The sequence below is a fragment of the Salvelinus namaycush genome, chromosome 13 (genome assembly GCF_016432855.1).
Source record: "Salvelinus namaycush isolate Seneca chromosome 13, SaNama_1.0, whole genome shotgun sequence".
In the NCBI taxonomy this organism is placed as follows: domain Eukaryota; kingdom Metazoa; phylum Chordata; class Actinopteri; order Salmoniformes; family Salmonidae; genus Salvelinus; species Salvelinus namaycush.
This window is the reverse complement of record NC_052319.1, coordinates 28,588,436-28,599,276: the sequence shown is the minus strand read 5'-3', so window position 1 is coordinate 28,599,276 and position 10,841 is coordinate 28,588,436. Positions and strand designations below refer to the sequence as shown.

At 45.1% G+C, this 10,841-nt stretch overlaps 1 protein-coding gene across 1 annotated transcript in view; it reads right to left on the bottom strand.

The window, feature by feature from the left end:
• Positions 1-4,924: 4,924 nt before the first annotated feature.
• LOC120058396 (ephrin type-A receptor 6-like) overlaps positions 4,925-10,841 on the bottom strand; it is a 260,362-nt gene continuing 254,445 nt past the window's right edge. Inside the window, exons 12-16 of the mRNA XM_039007026.1 lie at positions 9,363-9,424; positions 9,018-9,227; positions 7,943-8,092; positions 5,203-5,396; positions 4,925-5,078 (exon numbers count right to left, since the gene is read on the bottom strand). Of these exons, the coding sequence (XP_038862954.1) occupies positions 4,925-5,078; positions 5,203-5,396; positions 7,943-8,092; positions 9,018-9,227; positions 9,363-9,424 (770 nt within the window). The remainder of the gene's footprint in view (positions 5,079-5,202; positions 5,397-7,942; positions 8,093-9,017; positions 9,228-9,362; positions 9,425-10,841) is intronic.

Below are 10,841 nucleotides of genomic sequence, written 5' to 3'. Positions count from 1 at the left end.
AGGAACCTTTATTATACACCAGCCTGCGAGGAACCTTTATTATACACCAGCCTAGGAGGAACCTATTTATCTTTACCAGCCTGGGAGGAACTTTTATTATACACTAGCCTGGGAGGAACCTTTATTATACACCAGCCTGGGAGGAACTTTTTGTCACGTTCTGACCTTTATTTTCCTTTGTTTTGTCTTTAGTTAGTATGGTCAGGGCGTGAGTTGGGGTGGGCAGTCTATGTTATGTGTTTCTATGTTTAGGTTTGTATTTTGGCCTAATATGGTTCTCAATCATAGGCAGGTGTTTTGCATTGTCTCTGATTGGGAACCATATTTAGGTTGCCTGTTTTCACTGTTGGTTTGTGGGTGTTTGTCTTCCGTGTCAGTGCCACACGGGACTGTTGTTCGGTTAGATTCTCTTTGTTATTTTGTTTTGTGTAGTGTTCAGTTTTTTTATAATAAAACATGGACACTTACCACTCTGCGTTTTGGTCCGATCCCTGCTACACCTCCTCTTCAGACGAAGAGGAGGAAATCAGCCGTTACACTTTTATTATACACCAGCCTAGGAGGAACCTATTTATCCTTACCAACTTGGGAGGAACCTTTATTATACACCAGCCTGGGAGGAACTTTCATTATACACCAGCCTAGGAGGAACCTATTTATCCTTACCAGCCTGGGAGGAACCTTTATTATACACCAGCCTGGGAGGAACTTTTATTATACACCAGCCTGGGAGGAACCTTCATTATAGACCAGCCTGGGAGGAACCTTCATTATAGACCAGCCTGGAGGAACCTTCATTATAGACCAGCCTGGGAGGAACCTTCATTATAGACCAGCCTGGGAGGAACCTTCATTATAGACCAGCCTGGGAGGAACCTTCATTATAGACCAGCCTGGGAGGAACCTATTTATCCTTACCAGCCTGGGAGGAACCTTTATTATACACCAGCCTGGGAGGAACCTTTATTATACACTAGCCTGGGAGGAACTTTTATTATACACCAGCCTGGGAGGAACTTTTATTATACACCAGCCTAGGAGGAACTTTTATTATACACCAGCCTGGGAGGAACTTTTATTATACACCAGCCTAGGAGGAACCTTTATTATACACCAGCCTGGGAGGAACCTTTATTATACACCAGCCTAGGAGGAACCTATTTATCCTTACCAGCCTGGGAGGAACTTTTATTATACACCAGCCTGGGAGGAACCTTTATTATACACCAGCCTAGTAGGAACTTTTATTATACACCAGTCTAGGAGGAACCTATTTATCCTTACCAACTTGGGAGGAACCTTTATTATACACCAGCCTAGGAGGAACCTATTTATCCTTACCAGCCTGGGAGGAACCTTTATTATACACCAGCCTGGGAGGAACCTTTATTATACACCAGCCTAGGAGGAACCTATTTATCCTTACCAGCCTGGGAGGAACTTTTATTATACACCAGCCTGGGAGGAACTTTTATTATACACCAACCTGGGAGGAGCCTTTATTATACACCAGCCTGGGAGGAGCCTTTATTATACACCAGCCTGGGAGGAGCCTGTTCATCCTTACCAGCCTGCGATTGTGTTAGTTAGATGAATATGCAGCTTGCTATATTAGCTCATTGTGCTAGAGAAAATAGCTAGCTAAGCAGTTAGTGAAAGTAGCAGCTGTACTTGCTGCATTAGGTAGTTAGATTAAAAACATTAGCTAAATAGCCAGCAACTAGCTAGCAAGTTAAGTTAGCTCCTTTATTTGTTTATTTTTTATTTTATTTCACCTTTATTTAACCAGGTAGGCTAGTTGAGAACAAGTTCTCATTTACAACTGCGACCTGGCCAAGATAAAGCATAGCAGTGTGAACAGACAACAACACAGAGTTACACATGGAGTAAACAATAAACAAGTCAATAACACAGTAGGGAAAAAAAGAGTCTATATACATTGTGGGCAAAAGGCATGAGGAGGTAGGCAATACATAGGCAATAGGAGCGAATAATTACAATTTAGCAGATTAACACTGGAGTGATAAAAAAGGTAACTAACCAGCAAAGCAGTTTAGCAAATCTACAGTATATGTCAGCCTGTATAATTTGGAAATAGTCTAGCCATTTCAGTGTTTTATAGGTTAGTCAGTATAATGTTTTTTTTCAGTGTTTTTGGATGCCATGTGCTTACCTTTTTATGTGCTAGCTGTGAATGTCACTGTGGAAAATGGTTATTCTTGCTGGAGCGGACTTGAACGTTTGCTACTGTATTTGAATTTGATTGGCTGATGTGGAAGAATGGGCGTAGTTGCTTAAACAAGGGCTGCCTCACAGGCTACTTTGAGGGCAAAAAAAGTACCTTATGCCACTGGCGGACACAAGACTTCCAGCCATGTTCAACCAGATACTCTTCTCATGGGGAGTCATAGTTTGATGGAACAGTACCGGGGGAGGCATCATCTAATAGAACAGTTCCATTAAACTATGCATCAGAACACACTTTACATACAATGAAACAGTCAGTAATAAAAAGACTACTTCTAACCACCAGAACTGTTCACCTTTATTTGCAAATAAATATCCGCTTTAAACTGCCTCTTACAGTGTGCAAGATCTACCACGTCTCTCTGGAAATGATAGAAAAAATAAATACAAGAATTATAAGTACACTTGTACTTTGTACAAAAGAGCATTCTCCCGTTGCTCAGCAGTAAGACATGCTAAACAGCCTGATCTAATCTCTCCTTCCAGGAGGAGGGAAGTGTGTGTGTGTGTGTCCTCCCCTCTGAGGGACACCTGAACGCTCTGTCTGTGAACACCTGCTGGACAGGTGCGCTCCATTTAGAAGTTGTTCCGAATCACAGATCTAGGATCAGCTTAGCGTACCTCAATTCTTACCTCAACCATTAGGGGGTAAAATATTAAACTGACGTTAGATCACTGTCTGGGGGCAAATTCCTCCTACTCTGTACAGCAGTGAAGGCTGGTTGGAGGAGTTATAGGAGGACTGGCTCATTGTAATGGTTGGAATGGAATTTTGGAATGGAGTGAAATGTGGTTCCAAGTATGTTTGATACCGTTCCATTGATACCATTCCAGTGAGCCCGTCCTCCTATAGCTCCTCCCACCAGCCTCCACTGCCGTACAGGCTCCTCAGGTACACTCCTGCTCCAGAACATACTGCATACTGTATTGTAGGTGTGTGTGTGTGACCGACTGGGTTTGAACCTGGGTCGTCTGTGCTCCACAAGACTATGTTAGCCTGCCGAGTTAAAGCCTAAGCATTAGCTAACGCAAGTCTTCAAGTTTCAGGCCTATGTTTTCGTGGTTCACCGAACCACCTGCGTTAGTGTGGATCTGGAGAGGCTCATGGGTTATTATAATGCTGTTGAGGGCCTTCTAGAGACAAAGAGATATTACTCTGGTGCTGCTGTCTCTATGTGTCTGTCAACCTGCAGAACATACCTCTGTCTCTCTCTATCTTGGAATACACGTGAGTCTTGACCACAAAAACATATAATGAAACCAACTACTGTATGCCCAACTGCCTTGAGTTCCCCTCATACTATATACTGTACATTTTTCCCCAACAACTTCCATAAGTCTTTAGCATTGCACGACCGCACTGTGTAGTTGGCATGTTAGCATGTTACACAGTCTGTTGAGGTTTGCTGACAATCTGCCCTCAATGTCTGTAGGTCCATAAGAGAGTATCATTTATTTATTTCTCTTATCTTAGTTACTGAGACGACTGCATATATTGCTGATTTCAATAAAATGGTAAATAAAGAGATAACATCCAGATTTACTAGGGCGCTCACATACAGGACTGCACATATATAAATATTAGTTTAGGATTATAATCGATAAATTGTCTATACACTTAAAACATTCAGAAATCCCCTGCACTTCAAAAACTGTCTCTTCGTTTTCTTCAAGTATTAGCATACCCAGATACTCTGGAGAGGTTAAATAATGCAACAAGAATACCTTATGATGACGCTTACTTATCAAACTCCAAAATAATTCACATCATATTATTTAAGGACAATCCTTTTGATTGCTCATCTGTTAGCAGCTACATCATGGTCACAAAAACATGGAGAGAAAATGTACATTCCCAAATCTACAGCTCTACTGTATAATAAGTACTGATGCTGCAACAAGGCATACATTCCCCAGGGGGAGCCAAGGACAGTGTGTCTCTCAGAGTCCTGTCTCTGTCTCTGCTGTTCTGTCTCTGGCTGATGCAGGTTCAGGTGTACAAAACAGTCTGGCTTTATTGAGGTTCTACATCGAGGTCCAAATGTGTCGTAGTCTGTCTGAGAGAGGCCTCCAGGCTGAGATGGTCTGTCTGAGGGGTGAAGACTGAGGCACAGGCTGTGGCTGTCTGTCCGTCTGTCTGTCCGTTCTAAGGTCTCATACATGGAAGCCCTTCTCCTGTTGGTGTAGTAGCTGCAGTCGGAGGGTCTGTATGCTGCTGACGATCCTCCTCTGGTGGCCAATCAACACCACCCCGATCCTCCGCACGTCTCTAGGGGGAGAGAGAAGACACACACACGGCAGACACACATGAGCACACACACACACACACACACACACACACACACACACACACACACACACACACACACACACACACACACACACACACACACACACACACACACACACACACACACACACACACACACACACACACACAAAATCGGTTAAGGGAAGGATACGATTGGGAGGCAGTGTCAGAGTAATGTTTAGTTGAAGTTAGAGTAACGTTAGGGTAATGTTTAGTTGAAGTTAGAGTAACGTTAGGGTAATGTTTAGTTGAAGTTAGAGTAACGTTAGGGTAATGTTTAGTTGAAGTTAGAGTAACGTTAGGGTAATGTTTAGTTGAGTTAGAGTAACATCAGAGTAATGTTTAAGATAGTGAACAGTCCTCCACTCACTCAATGCTCATCTGGGCCACAGAGTCCAGTGTGCTGAATCCTGCTGCCACAAAGCTGCTCTTGTATTGTCTCATCTTGATGGAATCCAGCCAATCCCCGATGGAGATGAACATGGGGTAGTCCACCACCTCTCCTGGGGACTCTGCTAGACTGACAGATGGATCAAACAAAATAGAATATAATAAGAACTAAAAACTTTCACTTGCAAGTGAAATTAGTGCCATCAGTAGCTCTGGACAAGTGTGTCTGTTAAATGAAATGAATGTAATTGTACCCCTGTATATCTTCCACTAGGGCCAGCAGGCTGCTGGGGTTCCTGATCAGCTTATCCAGGAAGGAGACCACGTCAGTGAACTTGGGCCTCTGGCTCCTCTCCTTCTGCCAGCAGTGTAGCATCAGCTGGTGTAGAACTACGGGGCAGCCCATAGGAGCAGGGAGACGGTAGCCCTCCTCTATGGACAGGATCACCTGTGGTGGATGAAGGGAGAGTCAGTACACACACTTTTCGCTTCATGTCATCCAGCCATTATGTCTCTACAACGCCAGTATTATCTGAGCTACAGTAAGCATGTCTCTAGGGTGTGTTAGAGTGACTGCGTGAATATAACAGCCCCTTCAGCTAGCCTGTAGCCTTGATGTCTTCTCTGAGCCCTGACGGGTGAGGCAGGATGGGGCTGAGGGGTGAGGAGGGAGTCAGGAAGGGTGAGGAGGCAAAGACAGCAGAAGTCAAGGATTGGCGGTGGCGTTTGTCTTGGAAAGCACTTCTAAGCAATTCCCCAGCATCACAAATCCCCATGAAGCTAGGGGCTGTGTGTGTATGCCATGTGAGGTGCTGATGGGGATTACCAAGGAGCTTTCACACTCCACAGGGAGACGGGACGAATCCCCTCCATCTATCCTCCAATTGACCGGAGACCATGAGGTCTCTCAGACAGGGTGTGAATCCACAACTTTTAAACCCCTCCGTTGGCCAGTGGCCCTCTCTCTCTCTCCCTTCACATCTCCCTCAGTATGTCTGTTTTTCTGTCTCTCCGTCTACACTGCAATCTCAAAGCTTCAGAGCAAAACACTCCACAGAAACGGCCAACTGCTTTCTTCTGGAAAATGTGAAGTCCAAGATGGACAAAGGGGGCGTTGTTGGGGCTGTATTTCTAGACCTGAGGAAAGCTTTTGATATTGTTAACCATGAGGTTCTTATCACAAAACTGTTTGAGTTCAACTTTTCCCCTGATGCCTTGATATGGATGAAATCATACCTTGAAGGCAGAACCCAGTGTATCAGAGTGATTAATGAGCTTTAATGAGCTCAAGGTGGTATCCGATTTCATGTACCTTGGCATCTTACTTGATTCCAACCTCTCTTTTAAAAAGCTGGTGAAAAAGGTAACTCAAATAACCAAATTCAACCTAGCTAATATCCGATTCAAATGAAATTGTTTGACTACAGAGGTAGCAAAACTGTACTTCAAATCTATGATACTTCCCAACTTAACATACTGCTTGACTATGTGGGCCAAAGCTTGCTGTTCAACATTAAAACCCATTCAGTCTGTCTACAAACAGGCTCTCAAAGTGCTTGATAGGAAGCCCAATAGCCATCATCACTGTTACATTCTCAGAAAGCATGAGATCCTGAGCTGGAAAAATCTTGTGCAATACGCTGACGTATGTCTTGTATTCAAGATCCTAAATGGCCTGGCTCCCCCTCTACTCAGTACTTTTGTTAAACAGAAAACCCAAAACCATGGCAGCAGATCAACAAGGTCACCCATGAGAGGTGACTGTATAGTTCCTAAGGAAAAACACATTTAGTCAATCTGCTTTCTCCGTGAGAGTTTCCCATGTCTGGAATACACTGCCATCAGACACACACAACTGCACCACCTATCACACTTTCACAAAAACATAAAGACATGGCTAAAGGTCAATCAGATTTGTGAACATAATCCCTAGCTGTGTATTGCTGCTTTCCTTGTTGTCTGTTGTCTCTATCTTGTGAGGTGTGGAAACACTTTGTTGCTTTTATGTATTTTGTTTTGTTGCTTGTTCTATGTTTCTCTGTCTGCATGCTACGTGTTGCTTGTTCTATGTTTCTCTGTCTGCATGCTACGTGTTGCTTGTTCTATGTTTCTCTGTCTGCATGCTACGTGTTGCTTGTTCTATGTTTCTCTGTCTGCATGCTACGTGTTGCTTGTTCTATGTTTCTCTGTCTGCATGCTACGTGTTGCTTGTTCTATGTTTCTCTGTCTGCATGCTACGTGTTGCTTGTTCTATGTTTCTCTGTCTGCATGCTACGTGTTGCTTGTTCTATTTTGCTCTGCATGTGCTCATTGTAATTGTTTTTAATAACCTGCCCAGGGACTGCGGTAGAAAATTAGCCGGCTGGCTAAAACCGGCACTTTTACTGAAACGTTGATTAATGTGCACTGTGCCTGTAACAATACAAATTAACTCAACTCAACTCATACAGTATGGAGATTCATAAGAAAGGATCCCCATTAAGACTCCCAGGTTAACGCCATAGGACTCGCCAGCTTGTAGTCCTAAAACACGGAAATGAGTTACCTTTTGGTTCGTTCGGCTATTCCTATGGTTGAAATGAATAGGAAAAGAGTGCGGTTTTGGGATAAACACAGAAAATAAGGTCTGAGGTCAACATAGGCTTTGGAGATCTTATATGTTATGTTCCATGAGATAATATCAGCCAGTTAACATGAACTTTATGAATTATGAAGCCTTTAAGTACTTTATGTGCTTGTTTTGATTACATAAATGCTTCACAATTCACAAAAAGTGACGTTAGCTGCTGAAGATTACAGCATACAACAACACCTATAAGATTTCCCTAGCCTATGTTTACCACAGACGTTATTTTCGTCATTTATTCAAAAACCCTACAAAAAAAACATTAATTTCCCCATAGGCTTTGGAAAAGGAACCATGGTGGAGTTAGTGTCTACAAAAAGACGCCATTACTATTGCTCTCTATAGTGAAGACCTCATTCACAACTCACGTCCTGATTGGACATCTCCCAGTAAGGCCGCTCCCCGTATGACATCACTTCCCACATGACGATGCCGTAGCTCCAGGCATCGCTGGCTGATGAGAACTTCCTGTAGGAGATGGCCTCTGGAGCTGTCCACCTGATAGGGATCTTACCTCCCTGTTCTCACACACACACACACACACACACACACACACACACACACACACACACACACACACACACACACACACACACACACACACACACACACACACACACACACACACACACACACACACACACACACACACACACACACACACACACACACACACACACACAGGTTCCATCTGCTTTGTAACAATACATGCTTGAGGAAATATGTGCAATTTATAGACCATATGCTACAGTCTCACAGTGTGATTGCACTTTTCTGAAGTCTCTTAAGATGTACACACACATTTTCACAGTTTGAGACTTTGTGTCAAGGTACAAGTAAAAGCTCTGAGGTGCTTTAACAGCAGAACTAACCTCCCTCCTCTCTCCCTTTTACTCCCTCTCTCTCCCTTTCCCTCTCTTTCTCTCCCCCTCTCTTAAAATGAGGGCAGAGTAAAATCACCAGTCGGCACAAATCCTTAGCATGTATTCTGGCTGTAACCCAACCCCCTGCCCCCTAGCCCTACCAAACCAAAGTCCTTCCGAGTGGAAAATGGTTTACAGACCCGTGCATGCCCCCAAAAGCAACATGTCCTTTTCTGTTCTCTCCCTCTTTCTCTCCCCACTCTATTTTCCAGACCCCAGAAAGCACCACTTCCCCTCAGCGTGACTCTGTAACCCAGAGAATAGAGGTCACCAGGAGGCCAGGCAGTCAGAGAAGCGCTTTAACTTTCCACTGAAACACAGTGTAAGTGTTTTCTTTGAAGCACACAGCCTATACACTCCAGAAACAGGACAAAAAGAACAACAGAGGATTTATGGAAGTTTTGCAGGGAAATAAATAAAAGTAGCAACATATAACTTGTGTTTCTCTTGTTTGTGTTTGTGTAGCGGTTAGAAATCAAGGGTTAGGAGTTAGAGGTCAGGGGTTAGAGATCATAGTTACCGTGGTGGTGTAAGCAGCCTCTGGGTCGTCCTCCAGGACTCTGGACAGGCCGAAGTCAGACACCTTACACACCAGGTTGCTGTTGACCAGAATGTTGCGGGCGGCCAGGTCTCTGTGGACGTAGCCCATGTCAGACAGGTACTTCATGCCCGACGCAATGCCACGCAGCATGCCCACCAACTGGATCACTGTAAATTGGCCATCATGCGTCTAATAAAGAGAGGGACACAAAAGAGAGAGAGAGAGAGAGAGCTTTTCATTTGTGATGTCTATTTGTTTGTTTATAATTGAAAATCAATAAACAATAAAGAAAAGGAAAGAAAACAATTGTTACTCGCTTCTCACCCTCAGGAATGAGTCCAGAGATCCATTTTCCATGTACTCCACCACAATCATCACAGGTCTGCCTGAAATCACAGCACACAGCACCACCAGGTCAGTCAGATCTCAGCAAACATGACCCCATTGGCCCCATCTGGGTGTTCGGTGGGCACGGACTAGCCCACATCAAGCCCACACCAGCCCAACACAGGCTAGCCCACACCAGCCCAACACAGGCTAGCCCACACCAGCCCGACACAGGCTAGCCCACACCAATCCCAACATGGGCCAGCCCACACCAGCCCAACACAGGCTAGCCCACACCAGCCCAACACAGGCTAGCCCACACCAGCCCAACACAGGCTAGCCCACACCAAGCCCAACACAGGCTAGCCCACACCAGCCCAACACAGGCTAGCCCACACCAGCCCAACACAGGCTAGCCCACACCAGCCCAACACAGGCTAGCCCACACCAGCCCAACACAGGCTAGCCCACACCAGCCCAACACAGGCTAGCCCACACCAGCCCAACACAGGCTAGCCCACACCAAGCCCAACATGGGCCAGCCCACACCAGCCCAACATGGGCTAGCCCACGCCAATCCCAACGCGGTCTCTGTGGACGTAGCCCATGTCAGACAGGTACTTAATGCCTGACGCAATGCCACGCAGCATGCCCACCAACTGGATCACTGTAAATTGGCCATCATGCGTCTAATACCAGTCCAACGCGGGCTAGCCCACACCAGTCCAACGCGGGCTAGCCCACACCAGTCCAATGCGGGCTAGCCCAGACCAGTCCAACGCGGGCTAGCCCAGACTAGTCCAACGCGGGCTAGCCCACACCAGTCCAACGCAGGCTAGCCCACACCAGCCCAATGCAGGCTAGCCCACACCAAGCCCAGCTATTTCATAATATAGAGGCGATGGCTCATTAACATATGTGGGGGCATGGCTTGCAAATACCCCAATTCATGTTGTTAAGTTAAAAAAGAAATCAAGATAAAAATTGCTGACACCATTCAAAACAACGAGGGCTCGGAACTTTAAAGCCAATTATCTCGTAATCATATTTTTTCAGATAGAACCTTACATTTCGAAGTTCACAAGGTATTTTGGTGAAATCGTTACTGAGAGTGTCGTTCCAGTTTAAGTGTTCCGTTGTGTGACATCAACAAATGAATGATATTGTACACTGCCAAGGACGAAGTCTGTAACAACTTTATTGTTTTTCTGAAATGACATACCTGGAAGGCAAACCAACAGGGTGGGCTTATCTCGGGTGAAGTGCGGGCTGCCCTACGGGCCACCTGCTTTGGGGCCAATGTAAAGCTGATGAGCAAAGGTTCATTGGTCCAATGTGGGCAGCTTACCTACATAGGTCCAATATTTTAATCCGCATTAGGCCCACATCGTGACAATGTGGGCATGTTTGTTGGGAAAAGATGGGCTTATTTCAGGCAAAGTGAGGGCTGCCCTCACCAGATATGGGCTGCCCGCA